The sequence below is a fragment of the Eptatretus burgeri genome, chromosome 1, assembly GCF_056783735.1.
Source record: "Eptatretus burgeri isolate ZD-2024b chromosome 1, Ebu_testis_v1, whole genome shotgun sequence".
NCBI classification, from domain to species: Eukaryota; Metazoa; Chordata; class Myxini; order Myxiniformes; family Myxinidae; genus Eptatretus; species Eptatretus burgeri.
The window spans coordinates 125,931,583-125,951,406 of NC_140961.1; the positions used below are offsets into that span (position 1 = coordinate 125,931,583).

General features: G+C 44.3%; 2 protein-coding genes across 3 annotated transcripts in view; both read right to left on the bottom strand.

Annotated features, from left to right (window-relative positions):
* Positions 1 to 1,023: 1,023 nt before the first annotated feature.
* The window catches only part of UBAC1 (UBA domain containing 1), a 59,666-nt gene continuing 40,865 nt past the window's right edge, over positions 1,024 to 19,824 (bottom strand). The window contains exons 9-10 of one of the 2 annotated variants that reach the window (XM_085897051.1): positions 5,127 to 5,262; positions 1,024 to 1,507 (exon numbers count right to left, since the gene is read on the bottom strand). In XM_085897051.1, the coding sequence (XP_085753177.1) occupies positions 1,392 to 1,507; positions 5,127 to 5,262 (252 nt within the window). In that variant the 3' untranslated portion in view covers positions 1,024 to 1,391. Of the gene's footprint in view, positions 1,525 to 5,126; positions 5,263 to 19,824 lie in introns of both variants that reach the window. The other variant, XM_085897061.1, reaches the window with a different exon arrangement.
* Positions 13,964 to 18,786, bottom strand: LOC147035363 (uncharacterized). Its single transcript, XM_085897077.1, has one exon. It carries the CDS (start codon positions 18,784 to 18,786, stop codon positions 17,839 to 17,841), a length of 948 nt encoding a protein of 315 aa, XP_085753203.1. The 3' UTR covers positions 13,964 to 17,838.

The following is a 19,824-nucleotide window of genomic DNA, read 5'->3' on the forward strand; positions in this document are numbered from 1 at the left end:
AAGAAGGCTCATTGGAATGACTCTTAGGTGATCAGCTCAACTGGGATAGATAACGAATAATAATAATAAATACCCAAGATCAAGGACACTACACCAATGGATTTAAAAAGATGGTGCGACTGAGCCAGGTGGACAAGTGAAGGTTTTGCAAGACAAACAGAAAGTACTAGTCACCTGCTTTCAGGATGCAACAAAAAAAAAAAAATCAGAACTTTACACACAACGGCACAACAAAGTATGCAAAGTGATTCATTAGCATATCTGCAAAAATTTCAAGATCTCAATTCCAGAAAACTCATGGAAAGATGAACCAAGGGCATTCATTGAAAATAAGGACGTCATGCTCATGTACGACCTGATGTTCCCATCAAGCGTGAACAGAGAAAACAAAGCCTTGTGACCGGACATCATTCTCAGGAACAAAAAGGAGAAGACAGCATTGCTGATTGATATATCAGTCCCTAGTGATTTTGGCTTAAATAATGCAGAAATCAAGAAAACCACCACGTACCAGGACCTCAACGAGATCAAGATATCTTGAAAGCTGAAGGGCATCAAAATTACACCAGTGATAATTAGAGCAACAGGAATAATAAAGAAGAAGCTCAATGACATTTTGAAAGTCATCCCCGTGAACATTACCACAAACTACAATTGGAGGCAGTCTGGGGTTTGGTGACTATCCTGAAAAGAGCCCTCAGAACAAAACTCTGAGAAAACAAAGTTGAACAGCTTGTTCCATGAAATATGATCCCTTACTGAAGCAAAAGTGGATACTTTGAGTCCTGGGAGGACTGCGTTCAATCTCAACCCCACAAATGGAGATAATGACTGACTGACTGACTGTCTGTCTCACACACACACACACACACACACACACACACACACACACACACACACACACACACACACACACACACACACACACACACACACACACACACACACACACACACACACACACACACACACACACACACACACACACACACACACACACACATTTTGTTGAAACACCCTGTATAGAGTATAAACGCAGCACAGTGTCGCTCTTTATTGATATTTTTATAGACAGAATTTGCTAATAAATTTTCATTGCAACAGAAACCGCAAGACAGTAAACCTTTTGCAATCAGTTCTACAATCATCAACCCAAAATATCGCTATTTCAGATAAAGTGGTTTCGAAAACAAATGACTTAAAAGGCTTTGCAAAAAATGCGCAAAATATGTTACTTTGCAGTGGCTTACTTATATAAATCTTTTCTTCAACACAACAAAGCTGATGCAGTTAAAAGCACATGGGCTTTGCATAAGTAAACACCAAACTTTCATGCAGACATTTAAACAGACATGGCTTCAATTCAAGATATCATGTTCACTCATGCCAAATTACTGCCTGTTAAGTGTTTGGAAAATGCGAGATATCTGCAGCATCACAGGCCCTGTCTCAGGGTCGTTCATCCATTGTGTGCTGTTCAAAGGGTTCTGCAGCATGTCCTCAAATGCTGGAAAACACCAAAAACTGTCAGTGCACACACACAGAAAATTCAACAAGTTAACAAAAAACATCAACTGATGATCCACAAGACTCTTTTTGTGTGATCTATACTAAAAAGGAGCCTTGCATGCATCCGTGCGTGCGATTTCCACCAATTTGTTTGACAGTTCGCCTGACTCCACCAACAATTTCTACATTATGGCCACCAATTTTAAGAACCCTGTAGAATTAGCCCATTAATTACCTTTTCTCTGAAGCATCACTTTTACTGCGGAGGTTATGCAGATTTGCTATTACTACCGACTATTTTCTTAAATTGTAAGTTGAGCAGGTGACTGATGGGTTTCTGTGATCAAGTCAGTGATAGCATGATAGGTGAGCAGAAAATGTTACATATTCCACCGTTTTGAAATGGGAATGCCTGTTTGCTTTCATTAGTGGGAGGATGGTGAGAGTAAAGATGGGACAACTTTGGAAGGGAAAGTGGGGAGGTTGAGGACTTTCGGTTGGAGGAGGGGCATAGGGGGTTTGAAGGCTAGGATGTGTGCAGGCAGGGGATTGATGCCTTACAGTTGGGAGGGGAAGGGTGAGGACTTACACTTGGAATTGGTGGGGTGGGGAGAGGGGAGGTGAGAGAAAAGATGGGGAAATGTTGGGAGAGGGAGGTTGAGGAGTTGTCAGAATTGCATGTGTGAGTTTACTTCGAGTAAAAATGTAATTGTGTGTGTGTGTGTGTGTGTCATTGGGGGGAGGGGTAATGTGCTTGTGTTATTCTCCAGCTCTGTTCCCCTCAGCCTTATCAGTCTCCATGCTACACCAGTGTTCTCTTGCAAGCCCCCTCCCTCCCTTGGTGTTGTACAACTCCATGCTGTTCAGCATTCCCCAGCTCAGCAACCCAACCAGTTTTTATTTTTTGTATACCTTGTTGAGGCTCGTGTGAGAGCTAACACACAATGCACATCGAGCTGCCTGCAGAGAGAGAGAGTGAGAGGCCCGAAGACTCAGCATCATCGTGGGAGATACCAATGATCCGAAACGTCTTGGTTTCCACAGCGTGAGGCTGAGAAAAGTGAGAGGCAGGAGCACCAGCCCAGAGGGGAGAGCAGTACTCCATCAGGCTGCGGACAAAAGCTTTGTATGTGGTCAGGAGCTCAGGTGGGCCGAGGAAGGACTGCACGACAGAGGATTCCCAGTCAGCGACTGGCTTTGGAGACCAGGTTGGAAATGTGGCTTTCCCAAGAAAGATCATGGCAGATCACCTAGAAGCTTGAAAGAAAGGACTTCTTCTCAAGGATTGTTGAGAAAGTGGATGGGGGGGGGGTTCCAAATGGTCCTTTCGGAGGGACATAGTGAGAGTGTGAGATTTGTCAGGATTGAAAGACATGTTCCACATGTTGAACCAGTTTTGTGATTTTACCCAGATCTGCAGAGAGCGAAGAAGCTGCTACTTGCCGGTCTGAGGGATGACATATGGTACGGCAGAAGGTGGAGTCATCAGCAAAGAGACAAGGAGGATTGCCAGAGAGTCGGAGAGATCATTGATGAAAACCAGAAAAAGAACAGGGCCCAGAACGCTACCTTGAGGAACTCCAGCCTGGACAGGTGGAGGGGATAAAAGAACTCAATTTAGGGCCAAATGTTGACTGCGACAGGAGAGGAAGTGTGTGAGACATGAGTGGAGATGGCCTTGGATACCAGAGGAAGAGAGTTTGGCGAGTAGGGCAGGTTGCCAGACCGTGTCAAAAGCACACAATATGTCTAGGGATATAACTGATTTCATGTCTGGCATTGAGGACCTCCATCCATTGTTGGGAGAGCAGAAGCAGCATATCCAGGGTAGAGTGACCTGGTCTGAAACCAAATTGATGATCGGAAATCCAGCCATTGGAGCAGAGGAAGGGTTTAATGTCTTAAGCGATGATGGATTCCATAACCTTGCTGATGATTGGGAGAAGGCTGATTGGTCTGTAGTTGCAGGGATCTGTTTTAGCACCTTTTTTGAGCAGGGCAGTAATGTTTGCTGATTTCCAAGTTGATGACAGATGACCTTGAGAAAATGAGAGGGTGAATAGAACAGAGAGAGGGTGAGCAAGAGCAGAAGAGCAGGTTTTTCGGACATGTGGGCCGATACCATCTGGACCGGTTGCATAATCTGAGTCGAGGTTTGACAGCAAGCTCTCCACCTTGTCAGGATAAAAGGACAGAGTCCAGGGACAGTTGGGTGCGACTGGGTAAGGTGGGTACAAAGAGTGATGGTTTTCGGACACAAGATTTTGATGCAAACACCGAGTTTAGGAATTCAGCTTTTTCACGTGCAGCTCCCTTTTTCGGCTCCCTGTGCCTCCTAGCGCCCAAGCCGGTGTTGTCCGACTCTGTACCTTTCTCCCCTCCCAGACTTCCCTGGCTCTGCCCACCTCCACCCCAAACTAGGGAATTGTGGTGCAAGTGGAGGATTTAATTATACAGTGGTACCTCGACTTACGAATGTCTCTACATACGAATGTTTCAGGTTACGAAGCGCCTGAACGGGAAAATATTGCCTCTAGTTACGAAGGCGTTTCAGGATACGAAGTCAAAAATACAGTACAGTACGCGCTGCTTTTCGCTGCTCCCAGAGTTTCCCGAACGTAAACAAACTTGTAGCTGCTCTGCCATTGGCTATAGCCGAAAATCTGCCTGGCAACCCTTTGCATGTGCGTGTATCCCAGCATGCTCTTCGTGTCCCCGTCCCGCTCTGTAAATATAGTTATACTGTATACAGTCTATGGTCCCGCTACGAAGTGCTCGGACAGTGTTACAGTACAGTACGCGTGTGGATTACAGTAACTTTTATTCACAATGGACCCCAAGAAAGCAATGAAGAAAAGTGGACAAGGAGAAAAGAAGAAGAAGAAGAGAGTTTTTCTGGCCATACAAACAAAGCAAGAGATAATAGAAAGGTATGAAAAGGGGATGCGTTTGATTGATCTCGCAAAAGAATATGGACGTAATATATCTACGATCGGCACGATAATAAAACAAAAGGAAGCCCTAAAAGCTACGGCTCCTTCCAAAGGCCTCTCTGTCATTTCCAAGAGGAGGTCGGCAGTGAACGATGAGATGGAGAGGTTGTTACTCGTGTGGATAAAGGAGAAAGAGATCGCTGGTGACACAGTGACAGAGGCCCTAATTTGCGCAAAGGCAACCGCCATCTTCACTGACCTCGTGAAGGAGGATACAGGCGAGGGAAATTCGGCGCAGTTCGTAACGAGAATAGCAGTTAAAAGGTAAATGAATATTTTTATTATTTCCTTTATTCTTTGTTTTTTACATTATGTGCCTCTCGTTTTATGTTTATTGTGCGGTAATCTAATTTTAACATGTATTTGTTTCATGTTCTGATGCATTTTTGTGATTTATTAAAAAAAAATGTCCGAATTTTGCGGCGCTTGGAACGGATTAGCGCATTTACATTCAAAAGACGTCTCTACTTACGAAGGTTTCAGGTTACGAAACTACTCCCAGAACGAATTAAATTCGTAAGTAGAGGTACTACTGTATTCTGAAAACTGTGGCTCAAACGACTTGATTCACAAGCAGCAGATCAAGTCATTTAGCAGTATAAATGTGCAAAACAAACTCAGTACCGAGCAAAAGCTTGGGGTTGCTGAGCCCGAGTTGCACCACTGGATTCTCCAGGATGGCCTGAAACAGTGGACTCTGTGGATCCACTCCTTCTTCATCGATAACAGGGACTTGTGATTCTCCTAGGAGCCACTCGCACTGTAAAGAGCAGAAATAAGAATGAGGAAATTATGTGCATCACAATTACATAACATCTCTGGACTAAAATATCTCCTAAAACCACCATGCTGGATTTTCTTTGTGCTTCCTCATAATGAAAAAAAAACATTTCTCTTGAAAAGCGTGACATGCAGGAAGGACAACTTGTTTGGCCAATAAACAATCACCACCAGAATTTGCTGAAACCAGCCAAGTAATACCGATAAAGTATGACTCAAAACATACAGATCGGTCAAATAATACAACCATTCCAAATCGAGTTTTACTCACCTGAACAATTCAGGAGTGGAAAAGTTGTTAGATACACTACTGGTCAAAAGTTTTAGAACACCCCCATTTTTCCAGTTTTTACTGAAATTTAATCAGTTTAACGTTTCAATGTACTCTGAAATGAAAGCATCGAACAAAGAAGCAATTGCAGATAAAAAAAGAAATCATGGAATCGTTTTGTTGAACAAAATTTAACCTAAATTTTTGACTCATCAAAGAAGCCACCTTTTGCAGATATAACAGCCGGACATACTCGTGGCATTCTTTCTGCAATGGAAATCAAATATTGTTCGGAAAGTTCTTCCCAATACTGTTGCAGAAGTTCCCACAAACGTGTTGCACTTACTTGTGGGTTGCTTTGCTTTCACCCTTCTGTCGAGTTCATCCCAAACCAGCTCGATGGGGTTTAAGTCTGGAGACTGTGCTGGGAATTCCATGATTTGAAGCCGACCGTCTTGTTCTTTTCTTCTAAGGTAGTTCTGACATGGCCTGGAGGTATGTTCTGGGTCGATATCTTGCTGTAGGATGAACCCCTGACCAACTAGGCGAAGACTAGAGGGTATTGCATGGCACTACAAAATGCTGTGGAGTTTAGGGTGCCCTTTTGGTTTAGGGTGCCAGTCGCCGACTGAATCCATCAAAAGAGCCGCTGGTCATCACGCTAACTCCTCCATGTTTGACAGTTGGTGTCACACATTGAGGAACCATCCTTTCGCCCACTCGACCGCATACAAAAACCCTGCGTGATGAACCGAAGATTTCAAATTTTGATTTATCGGTCCATTAGACCTTCTTCCAGTTTTCAGTAGTCCACTGGCGGTGCTTCATGGCCCAGGCAAGCCTCTTTCTTATTTTGCCATCTTAGCAATGGCTTTCTTACTGCCACATGACCTGTCAAACCTGCAGTTCGAAGTCTTCTCTTCACAGTTGAAACTGAGACTTCCTTACTTTGACCATTGTTAAGCGGTGCTTGAAGCTACTGTCCTGTGAGCCACCTATCACACAAGCTGTTGACTCTCAGAAACTTGTCTTCTGATTGTGTTGTCGCTTTGGCTCTGCCAGATCTCTTCCTGTCAGAGTTTCCTCCAGTTTCCAAGTGCCTTTTGATGGTGTAGGAAACTGCACTCACTGACACCTTGGCTTCTTTGCAATTTCTCGAAAGGAAAGACCTTCACTTTTAAGGGTAAAAATGGTCTGTCTGTCTTCCTTTGTTAATTGTCTTTTCTCGTCATTACGATAGCAATATACTACTTCCTGCAGTGCAATATTGTCCAAATAATGCTTCAGAGGGTGTAGCAACACAATCTGTTCCAACACTGCTTTTATCCAGAAAGTCCATTTGCCAGAGAAGTAACCTTGTTGTCCTCAAAAGTGTATGGTTTTATGGTGGTTTCTTGTTCACAGGCATGCATAGACAAAATTAACCTTGGTTGCCCAGATGGCAACCATGGGGAAATCTGTTATTTTTGTGCAAATACAAGATGGCCGTCATCGACCGGGCTGAAAATATAACTTTTTAGGTAATGAACTTAAAATTACACATGAGACATCTTTTCCATATAATTTTGGCACGAGGAATCGATATTTAACCTTATTTTTGTGATTGGAAGTAAATTTGAGGTCAATGTTGGAGTTCCTGGCAATTGTTTGCCGTGTGAGATACATTTTAAATGACAACAAGGTCACTATTCTGACAACTGGACGCTCACATACGACATTAATGCAAGTTACTAATTCATTGTTTTGTTTTTACAGATATGGCTGATTCAAGGTGCATTCTTCTCGTATGTCATGGTGGAGGGGAATTGAAGAAATTCGCTGATCAAGGGATCAAGACATTGATCTCCTGTGCCAAAGCCCGTGGAGATGAAGAGCTACGTGCAAAACTACAGGACATTTTTGATGGTGGTGGTGATGCTGTTCGCATAGAATGTCACAAAGGATGCGACTGTACTTACACATCAAAACAAAAAATTGAGAGACTTCGTAAATCACAGAAAAGAAAAGCTGAAGATGATTGTCTTACAGTGACAAGATCTCACACACAGGCAACAGGCAGTGGTGCGTTTGTTTACAAACGCGTCTGCATTTTTTGTGGCAAAGAACAGGGGTTTCCTTATTTTTTGGAGTCGGAGACTACCATTAAGAAGTAGCAGGTTACCATCAACGCGAGCAAAGCGAGCGCAGCTGTATGGCCGGGGTCCAGGGCCCACCTTGGGCCCTGGAAGCCGGAGGATCCTAGATGGCTGGAGATGCATTCTAGCACGATTTCTGACATGAAATAGTTCTCATATTATCATGCTGTTCGGGTGGAAAACTCCACAAAAACAGGTGGTTAGGCCTATACTGGATGTAGTTTCATTAACAGACTGACTGACTGACTGACTGACTGGTTGACTGAAATTCAGCTATACTGTATCGTTAGTTCAAGCAGCTTTTAAACAGGGTTCATTAATTTAAGGCCATGGTTTAGGGCACACCAAGGTGTCTGGAAGATGGAGTATCTAAGCACTTTAAAAGAGAGGCATTTTAGCAACATTTGGGTCATACCTTAGTACTTAATAGGGAGATGATACTGCACATGGTGGAGTTCAGTGAGCAATCTGAAGTAAGTGTGTTACATAATAATAATGTAGATGAACTAGCATTCATTAAGGAAACCATATTCCATTTCACTTCTGTGAGTGTTCAGGGTTTGCTGTATGAATGGTGCGAGCACGAAGGATTAGATTATTATAATAATGTTGGTTAAAATGTACAAACCAAACTATTAACACTGCAAATTCTGTATACATCAGGATCTAAAGTTTGATTGAAGTAATCGACTTATCTCTTCTTCTTCTTTCGGCTGCTCCCGTGAGGGGTCGCCACAGCGGATCATCCGTATGATCCGCATAGTGATTTGGCACATGTTTTACGCCGGATGCCCTTCCTGACGCAACCCTGGTCGCCTCTTACGACACAGGGATCTGGTACACCTATTTTAACCGGGGTATACACCGGCCCAGTATACTGGTACTCATTTCGCCGACCTCGGAAGGATGACAGGCTGAGTCAACCCCCTGGTGTATTAATTCAGTGGCCCAACGGGGCTTGAACTCAGGACCTCTTGGATCCCAAGCCGCTGCCCTAACCACTGCGCCAACACCAGGCTAAGTAATCGACTTATAGTGATATTATTTAATTCCAGTAATCAAGGAAGTGTGATATTTTTGATATCTATACAAAACATTCTAGGAGTTATACTCATCTTGCATTTCTGCTGTCAAATCAATGACAAACTCATATACCAGTAAACAATATTTCAATCAATCTTTAGTATTAAAATCAAGTCCTTTGGGAATCTGAGTCACTATATATGTTTTACAGAAAGAAAAATTAATTCATAAATGAGATTTCACATTCAAAAAGTTTATTAGATATTTTTGTGCTGCAAACATTCTACATCCTCAACTTTCAAAACAATGTTGTCCAAATTTCAGGATCAAAGTAGCCATGAATTCAGTCTATTTGATGTCAGCTAGCTTCAATCAGTCAACCAATCAAACAGCCTAAGTGTGAATACTGAGTCAGTCACAACCCCAATTTTCTTAAACTTCCACCTTACATTATCCGCCAATATCGTGTTGTTATACCGTCAAGAAAAGCTCGCAAGTCTATGGTACATGCATGTACCTGCGGTACCAGTATTCAGTTGGCCAGTTCACAGCTGCTCATACTTGGCCTTCACTTCAGTCAATAAATGGCAATTTTCAGTGCAAATAACCACGAATAATAACATGCACAAAAGCTGCTTTAAACTTATAGGCTAATTACTTTATAAATTAAAAAGGCACAACGGGTGACAGTGTATTTTGGAGCCGCATCACTTGACAAAAGCTCAAAATGGACGAGGTGAAACACATGTTTCGTGAAACAACAACAACGTTGCACTCGTGAGTGCAAGTTTAGACCAATTACTGATGGCCAGAAGCTTACCTCCCATGTCTTTGGACTTCTTCGAAAATCCAAAGTCAAACAGGGATTTTTGTTTCGACGCCATCGTTTCGGCACCGAAACTGCGAGGCCTACAAAGTTTATTTTCTTGAGGTCATTGCTGTATGGTATCAGGGTATCAGGCCAACAGTCCAAAACGAGGCTAAAGCAGAGAACTCTCTATTGCAGGAGGCGTGTTTTAGCTGCTTGTGTTTTTTTTAGGTCAGTGTTGGCTGGACCTGGTGAGAGTACTAACAGTAAAAGTAAGCCCGCTTTTATCGAAATACTAATGTGTTTTCGTCTCTGATTTCAAAACAGGGGGTGTAGAGATTTCGTGGTGACAAAAAAAATAAAATAAAATATCGAAAAATCGGCGCTGAAGTAGGCGGCGACCTTTGACATTTTTTCTCTGAGTAGATGGCTGCGGGTCGCCGGTAACCAGCTTCTAAGGACACCCCTGAAAGAATGTTTACCTGTTGATGACAAACATCCAGAAAGATGGGATCGTGTTCGTCAGTGCATGACTAAAGAACGTTTTGACAAGGAAGGTAATCCCATCCCAACTATGAAAGATGCCATCATTAATGCTGCTGAGCAACGTAATGATGAAGTAGCCAGAACGGTCAAGTTACATATTGGATATTTGGTTGATCTCCCTGCAGCTGAGTGCAAATACCATGTACGCTGTTATAACAGTTTCATGACAGTCCCTAAATATGCTGATTTGCCAACTGGTGTTGCAGAAGAAAGTGCCCTAAAGAACGTCATAGAGCGCATGAATTGTGACAGGTCAAAGATGTGGAATAGCGTTGAACTGCATTCCCTGTACTGTGATCTTGGTGGCAAACTCACTCGATGTGATATGTTTAGCAAACTAACAGACTGCATGAGTAAGGACGTTATGTTAGTTTGGGTAGATGGATGTGCTACCATTGTTGGTTTCCGTGAGTCCATTGCTAACCATCTGAAAATGGTTAAAATGGATGATGCAGATGAGAGGAGTATTGATTCTGTGGAAAGGCAGATCAAGAAAGAGGCACGCTCAGTCAAGTACAACAGTGCCAATTATGACCTCTCAGAATTTACACAAGCCAACACAATCAAGGCAACAAGCCCAACTTTACTGAGGTTGATTTCAGACTTGGTGTCATGGTGAAATGACCAATAAATCTCTAAGCCTGAGCCAGTCAATTCAAAGTCATGTTACAGGTACCAGAAATCAGACAACATTAGAACTGGCTGTCAAACTACTGCACCGCCATGGCAGTTCTGATCTTCTAAAGCTCCTTCATGAACATGAGTTCACAACGTCATATGATGAGGTCATGACATTCAGGAAACCCGCTGCTCATTTTCTCGGTGACAATGCTCAGCTTCTCCACCAATTCATGGGTTTGAGTAGAACTGTTGGCGTGATTTTTGCCTGGTTTGATAATCTTGATCTGCAAGTGTTCATGCCTAACAGTTGGCGCACTACTCATGTCCTCTCACATGAATTTCAGCAACCCCATCCTGCAGGCATTCTTGAGTATGGGCATGCTCACCCAGGGAAGAGCGACCTTATTATCCCACGACTGTCTAAGAAAGCTGCCCAGTATAGGACAAGCAGCAGCACATCAGGGAGTCTTCCACTGCAGCACTACACTGGGCCATCCAAAGTGAACCCCCCGGCTGTGGATGCAACCTCTGGATTCTCCCACCAAGAAGTGTGTGCCCGGCAAGCAAGTTTAGCTGCTGCACAGGAAAAGGACATGAAGTGGCTAAACACAGTCAGCACACAGGTGAACGCCATGGAATGGGGTGGGTTCAACAACCAAGAAGCATTCACCAGTCATGCAGAAAAAATGCCAGCAAGTACCTACATGTTCGGACCCCTTATTGATGCCAAAGCTTCTCATCCAGACACTGTAGTGACTTCACTGGAGTATCTTCATAAGTCATTGACTGATATGGGAATGACATGTCCACATCTCTGTGTATCTCCAGCTCTACATGGTGGCTTGCCAAATCAAGTGGCATGACGTTGATCACTTTAAAAATGTGATTCTGAGGCCTGGGATAATGCACACTGTGCAGTCCTTCTGTGGTTGCATTGGCAAGCTCATGCGTGGGTCTGGTGTTGAGACTCTCATCAGTTCAGCATTCGGGGGCCTGGCAGGAATCATGAGTGGCAAGTCCTGGGTTCAATCAATGAGAGCCTTCCGGATGGTTTCAACTGCCCTTCTCATTTCCTTCCTCACCACCGGCCCCAAGACATTCCAGGAGTTGTGCAGCTACCTTGAGACATGCAGACAGCACCCAACTGGGAAGCACTGGGTTGATAACTTCATCAAGCCTACTCTGCTTGTTCATCAACTTCTGCGTAGTGAGAAGGTGGCAGAATTCCTGCTGCAAAGCTAACACTTGAACGCATGCTTCCCTACTTCTTCGTTGCTGGTCACCATCACTATGCCCGTTACATCACCCATCACCTTCTGGAGATGCGCTATCTGCTGCCACCAGACGCCAAGTCAGAGCTCATATCAGGTGCTTTTGTGTGTCGTCACCAGGAAGGCATTTGGAATGGTGTGAGCTCTGATCAGTTCGGTGAACAAACTGCTATTAGAATTGGCAAGGGTGGCCTCAAGGGTATGACTCTTTCTCCAGAGATGGTAGCAGAGTGGATCGATTCTTTTCCTGTCACTGCCTACATCTCAGACACAATGGAGCACATCTACCATGACTCCTCAAACAAGGACAATGAAGACCAAGTGAGAGAAAAGGACACAAGAATCGGACCACATCACAAGGAGGAGGGGAAGAAGAGGAGAGAACATGATGCAGATGATAGGCGCCGGATTTTACTTGAATTGTCGAATGTGTCTCATCCTCTTGAGAATCACTCACCACATCTGTACAACATTGCCAATGGTCGAATTGCTTTCGAGCAGCAGAAAATAGTCATGGACATTTCATGTGAACCTCTATTTATTCCTGAACGTAAAAAATTATCCCAAAATTGAATTCCTCATGTCAAAATCATATGGAAAAGAGGTATTACACAGGATTATATGTTGACCGATTAAAAACTTAGCCCCATTGTCTGAACTGTAGCGGCCATCTTGAATTTATGCAAATTACAGGAGTTCCCCAAGGTGGCCACCCCAGCAACCAACCTGAATTTTATTAATGGACCCTTGTTAGTCCAAAACAATCATAAAATCATACACTTTCCACATCAACAAGGTTGACAATGGAACACATAATAACGGCAAATGGACTAAGAGGGTTTGCAACTAATCAACAAAAGTTGGGACACCTGTAGGAATTGTTTGCATCAACTTTCAATGCTTAATTTACTTCCATTGCTGCAGAACAGCTGCAGTTGCGAACCCATTACTTGTTCCCTGAAAAGGGCCTTTTTTAACAACTCTGAAATTTACATTATTTTTCAGTTTTTGGTAACCTAAAGTTTTTTTTAACCTCTGGTAGTTTACCGCTTAGCTTTGTACTATTTCAGGTTATTCACTGGACTTGAACTGCTTAAATTTCAGTAAAAACTGGAAAAATGGGGGTGTTCTAAAACTTCTGACCGGTAGTGTAGGTTTTATCCCAAAATAAGATCTTAATTTCTCATATACGTGTCTGAATTTCTCAGTTTTTGCTTTTCAACAATGCATTTCAGAAACGTGCACTTTTATAAGGATCATGTAGTCATAACTTTATGTGTTCTTTTATGTGCACCAGCACCATCATGAGGAAAGGGTCTGTTTACTAAAATAAAAATAATTAAAACTGGTAAACCAGTAATCCCAGGCTTCAAGGCGTGCCTCCACTTTAACAAATTTCAACACTATCACCCTGTCACATGAAATGGGTTTTCCGAGTTAGAAAGTTAGTTCAAGTCTGCAATGGGGTCCAGCTACGGGGTCCCTCATGTTATCTCAATGAAGGATTGAAAAGCCCATATAGTCCGGTGGTTGGGCCAGGGAACCTTGCAATGTTTGGTAACATTCATGTTTTCAATTTTTTTGATAGATCTTAGGGTCGAGATGAAATTTAGGCTGAGTGGCCACTTGTCACTGTCTTGGCTTTTTCAGAATCCAAGATGGCCACCATATACAATCAAACTATAACTTCGGCTGCAACTCCTGTTCTAAGTACAGTAACATGATGAAATTGGTGTCTAACTATATGTTTTAATTACCAAGGAAGTGTATTATGATGTTATTGGATAATTTGTTAGCCATCTTGATGCGCTGTTCTGGCACATGCTCCCATACCTGACCATCTTGATGGCATAAATCCAATATGGCCACCAAAATTACCTGTAAAAATGCCAAAAATCACACTAAATCTAATGTAATCAGTTGTAAATGCAGTTGAGTTAAGTTTCTGTACATATGTGTGCTTTGTGAAGCATAGACATGTATATTATGAGTCTGAAGTCATTCGCCAATTTATAAGCAATATTTATTTTGATAGCAATATCGATTTCAAGCAAAATATAAGAACAAAATGTAATTAGAATCGGACAATATTTATTGTATAATTCTCTCAGACATGACATTGACATGACTCAAAAGTAGACATACATTTAAAGTATATGATACTCCCATTAATAATATTGATAATGATAATAATAATAATAATAATACAATAATTTGGCAGCTTCACATTGCTCAATGTTACAACGCTATGTCAATACAAATTATACTAAAAAAAATGAAGCTAAATTAACACCCCGCTGGACAAAATATCTTATATCTCGGAACTATTCATCGTCCTCATCCTCGACATCCATTGCTCAGTCATTTGTCTCATCGCTGTCATCAGGGATGTCGGCATGATCTGTTGCACTCTCATTGATGTTGAATGGATTGGAACAGGCAGTAAGTACCACCACCGCAGGTGCAGAACATTGTGCACGGAAGTTGGCGCCCCATACATCCACATCTCCCACCTCTACATGCTTGCTCAGATGTGCAGCCACATCTGACCAGCTTCAGAATGTGCTCCGGGGCATAGGGTACCCCGTCCTCCATATTCCGAGGGAAGAGACACTTGTTAGTGTCATCAGCTTCCCATCCGTGTTCCACTGCAGCGAGAGTTGGTGGATCCCCACTCAGGGCACTGTACCAGTGAGCGACTCGATGGTGTGCTCTACGGATGTTCTGCTCAAACGCTTCTGTAGTTGGGGGCAAACTACACAGCTTAGGTGCTGCTGTTGATTTTCCAGTCTTCTGTACCCATAGTTTCTGGTGGATCTTGGTCATCGAAGAGGTGGGAGTTGTAATGCCATAGCACGCACCCATGAAAGCTGTTGCTTGTTCAGAAACTTCAATGATATTTGCCAAGGGTTTACCAAGTTGATCCAGAGAGTAGCCTTTTCGAGCGGCCGCGATTGCTTTTGTTTTCCCAATTCCATAAGTCGCAGCAACTGAATCACAACCAGTCAAAGCATGAAGCGCTAAGAGCTCGGGTACGATTGCTGAATGTTTAAGAGCGGTTTCCTTCACGTCAATGCAAGACCGACCCATGATTGGAGACTGCATAGTTATTGAAGACTGGAGCTTCTCGCTCAAGTAGTAGTACACAAGTAACGCGAACACATCCGTGTCATCACACACCACCCGCACCCGTGATTCTGGATGGTATTTTGCCAAATGGATGGCCTGTTGTGTCAGGAGGATGTCAGCTTCTTCATGTGTTGATGCTCGGTCTAGACCAGGCGACTTATGACCCTTCGATACCTGCGTAGGTGTGTCGTTTTCCCCAGTAACCACCAACTGGTGGTCCTGTGTCGCATGCTGCAGGAAGTTGTCATCACTCAGGATTGATTCGCAAATCAGTGTGTTGAGTTGTTTTTCATTGGCTGAGTTATTGAGTACTGCGTCCCGAGCCGGCAGTGAAGTTTTCCGTTCGAGCTGATGGATCTGGGTAGCGCTGGCTCGAGCTGATCTGATGCTGCTTTTTGTAGAGTAGTCATAATAACGATCAAAACAGGTGGACATCAGCTTCAAGCAGCCGCGCGTTGACCCAGACATTGAACACCGAAATGAACGTGTCAACGGTTCCTTGGGATGGCCATTCTAATGTCCACAAAAGAGCGGAAACATCAATCACCATAGATGTTGGCCTTGTGATAAGGCGTTGTGAAACTTCGACTTGGAGGTTCTTTTTCAGTGTGGATTTTCCTGTTGCCACTCGCATCTGGCCATCAGCTTGAAACATCGAGGGCGGATATGCAGTTAGCTCTGTGGAGAGGACTTGTTCCAGATCAAGATCGCGCTCGCTCACGAGAAGGCCAATCACCCGAGCGTATATAGCCTCTTGATCCATGACGGGATTATCATCGATTGTTAGACGTTTCTTCTTTGCGGCGAAGGTTGTCACCTGTTTTGCGAGTGAGCTGTAAAAGCCCTCTGGCCATAATGCTTCGAACTGGATCAGATGATCAGCTCCAATCTCCACTGCCTTGTCAACATTAACATTTCGTTGAGCTAGTTGACCATTTGAGATGTTGAGCAGACATCCTGCATCGTGGGTAGCTGGATCCAATGGGTCAATGCATGACTCTAGAGTAGCCTTCAGTGATTGACGATCATTGCCATCTCGACGAATGCGACTGGTAGATTCCTCCTTGTGGTTAAGCTGTACCTTCTCGTCAGCTCCAGACATCTTCTTAAGGTCACCAGTCAGGGTCATGGTCGCATCCATACTGTACACCCATGTCGCCATCGTTTGAGGATTTTCTGTGTTGCCAATGATGCCACCCGGCCCATGCCCCTTCCTCATCCAGTTCGTTTCAATAAACATGTCGCTTCACTGTCCGTTGTAGACACCAGCAGTGTGGTGTAGTGACTGCTCTCCTCTGCAGAACTTGTCCAGAATATCTGGTCCCAACCAAGTCATGGAGCGTACGTAGTAGAGGCCATACCTTGCATAGTTGTACTTGTGGGCTGCGAACATGTATGTCAGCATTGATTCTGCTGTTTTGATGTGGAGTGGCCAGTCGCCTTCATACATCGCCCGACAAAACATCATCATTAGAAATGTGGGTTTGATGATGTTGTACACCCACAGCTCTGTGGTACGACTTTGAGTGGCGATCTCATCAAGTAGTTTTTCCAAATCATCCATGCTGGTCAGGTGTAGATTCTCCCTCACAAACACTGGTCGAAGCAGCTCCTCTGTGAGCAATCTCAGTGCCCGAACACTCTGTGGATATTTCTTTCCTTGCAACATCTTATCGACGGAGCCGAAGGACGTCATCAGAATCTCTTTCAGGCCGCTGTCTGCCATGAGAGTGCCAACGCAACCCACAAAATCCATGAGGAAATGCATCCCACCAAGAATCACCACTATGTTGGTGAGCAGATCTGGTTGATGAAATGTGATGTCAACGGCGATCTTATATATGGTCTGATCGCAGGTGAGAACGAGAATATCCTGGTTGGATGCTCGGGTGACTTCGAATCCTCGGGTGATGGAAGTTAGGACAGTAGTTGGGTCCCCTGGCTTCATGTTTATGAGTGGAAGATATACCACAGCTGTCTTGGGTGCTGGGGTCATTCCTGCCTCACGGCAGTGACGTGTATTGTACCCATTGTACTCAGGAGTGTTTGCTTCAAAGAGCACGTCTTTGATGAAGTTAAAGTCTAAATCTTTGGCTCTGCCAATTGAGATTGTTGTGGCTTGTACAAAGTCATCTGACATGGCAAGTCGGTTTGTAGCAGTAAATGGCATAGGAGGTTTCTTCGGTCCCGTATACTCAACGACTCGTGTCTCCCATGGGATAGGGTGCTTCATTTCTTCTTTCGTTAGGCGAGGGATCGATGTATCCAAACCTTCAAGGTGGTCAAGTTCGGTCTTCTACTGAGCTGCCAGCATTGCCATGTAATGACATTCGAGGCGGAAGTTTTGGGAACTGATCACAGCATCAAAGTTATCAATGATGATTTGCACAAGTCCGCCCAGTCTGGCATCTCTGAGTCCGGCTAACTGCTGTGCTTTTGATGATTGAACACCCGCTGACCTTATGAATCGTCGAACCTCATCGTAGGAACAAGAAACATTATACTTGTACAGTTCTGTGATGATCATCTTATGGTCACCAAGAAGTACACCTATGGCTATCTGTAATGGTGTCGGTTGAGACGTTACCACTGAGCTCACGATATTACCCACCATGATGGATTGTAGTGAATTGTGGAAAGTAGGCTTGATAGCTGATAGTAGTTTCACCAACGTCTCACTAATACACTCTGAGGCTGATTCTCGATCAATGTGCTTAGTGTAGGATTTGAAGTCATCCTTAGCTGCCTTGGTCTACTTCATGATCTGCTTGCCAACTTTCCGGATACATTCATCCATGTCGCCATTCTGATCATCATCCACAAGCCTGAGATTTGTGGCAACATGCTTCCTGAACACTAGTAACATTGCCACTCCAGGGGAATGTAATGCCAACATATCTTCAGCGAAATGTTGGATGACGTTCTCAACAAGGACACGTCTGGACATGACAGATCCACCCTTGTCTGCGTATATTGCTTCAACATCGAGCGAATTCCAAACTTTTGAGCGATCATAACCGGCTACTTTGACAGTTTCAGCGAAAGCTTGGTCATCAGCAGTACCTTTGCTATTGATCGTGGTAGTTCTCTGAGCATCACGATGGAAACTCATATTGCAACGGCGGTGATACATTGCATCTGCAGCATGCAAATCTGATGGTGCTCCGATGATACGGTCACGGACTATTCTACCCAGTTCATCTCCACGTTTATCACAAAGGTCAAGTAGGTACTGCTTGTATGTCTCCCCATCAGCCATCTTGTCTGTGGTTACTCTCGACGCAGGGACTCTGTACTGTTGTGGCACCTTGGGATCATACTCATTCGGTAATATGCAAGGAGTTATGTCATGGCAGAACAAACAGTGCTTCTGAAAGTCAAAAACATCACCACCGGTACTCGAACGCAATCGCTTGGAACCCGCGTTGGAGTCATCATCTGTCTCTTCCTCTGGCATACGCTTGGCCAATTTATTGAGAGTGGAAGGAGATAGATATTTGGATACACAATTTTTGTGACATCTAACAGTAGATGATCCATCAGATAGTTCTTTTCGTAGTCTGATATCATCTTGCCGAAGATTACTAGCTTCCAATATTGTGCCGATTCGTGAAGACTGCATCAACTTCCCAACCCCACAGTTGTAAAATGTCCTGAAGAAGCATTCCTCGGCATCCTTGCTCTCTCCTGCTTCAGCCATATCATTACTCACATCAGAACCTACAACAAAAACAAAGATCGTTAAAAGTTATCGATATATTGGTGTATTTCACATTGGAAGCACCATTATATTGTTACCGATTCGCGCCCGCCGGCGTGCTGATGGCCACGAAACTCGAATCGCGGCACGTCGCCCACCGGACGGACAATCCAGTCGTGACCCTCTCGGACTAACGCCGGGAACCAGTCACGGGTGGACCTTTCGGTCTCACCGCGATCGAGCCAATCAGCCCCCGCGTGGGATAGGGTTGCTCGCCAAATTCGACCTACCTAAGTACCCACACGGAGGGTAGACCGGGCGATCGCACCTCGCCGCAGGTCGACTTCGGACACGGGCCACTTAAGCGACCCGTTCCGTACTATCGGGATAACCGAGCGGTGTTATCGTCGGCCTCGACGGTTCGATTAATTATCGGGTGTATTCAGCCCACTACCAACCCTTTACGTGAAGCAAGATGAGGATTCAATGAAAGAAATGACGAAGCGAAGCGGGAAACAGTTCAACACGAAGCACATTTATTCGCGATGAATGGAAAGCACACATGTTCAATTCCACCAAAAGCACATAGAAAAGGAAAAGAAACACAATGTAATTTTACACAAAAAGCAAATGCGACAATGCAGATCTAATACCGATTACGCGAGCACACGGCAACACTTATACAATTTTACTTCACAGACGGCGCCGACAACACATATCCAAAACCAAGAAAAAGAATACCCTCAAGGATGAGGCGGGCCTGAGGCCGAGACCGGGTCGGGCCTACCCGTCTGGTGATGAGACGCGGAGCGGCGATGGTGCCTCAACTCCGCGGGCCTCGCGGACAGTGTCTGGTAGGGGGTGGGAAAAGGGGCCCCCTTGGTCGCACTATCTCAGCGCGGGGGGAAACAGGAGGGGGTTGCTGATGCTCGGGGTATAGAGGATTTCTACTCTGCCTCGAGTCCCGCGACGAGCGTCTCCACCTCGGCCAGGTCGCGCCGTCGGCCTCCCTGGTGTGCAGCTCCCTGCACGACGCGA

Bases quoted from the DNA above. Each gene is read 5' to 3' on its own strand.
- LOC147035363 (XM_085897077.1), bottom strand. From the start codon at position 18,786: ATGGCTGAAGCAGGAGAGAGCAAGGATGCCGAGGAATGCTTCTTCAGG.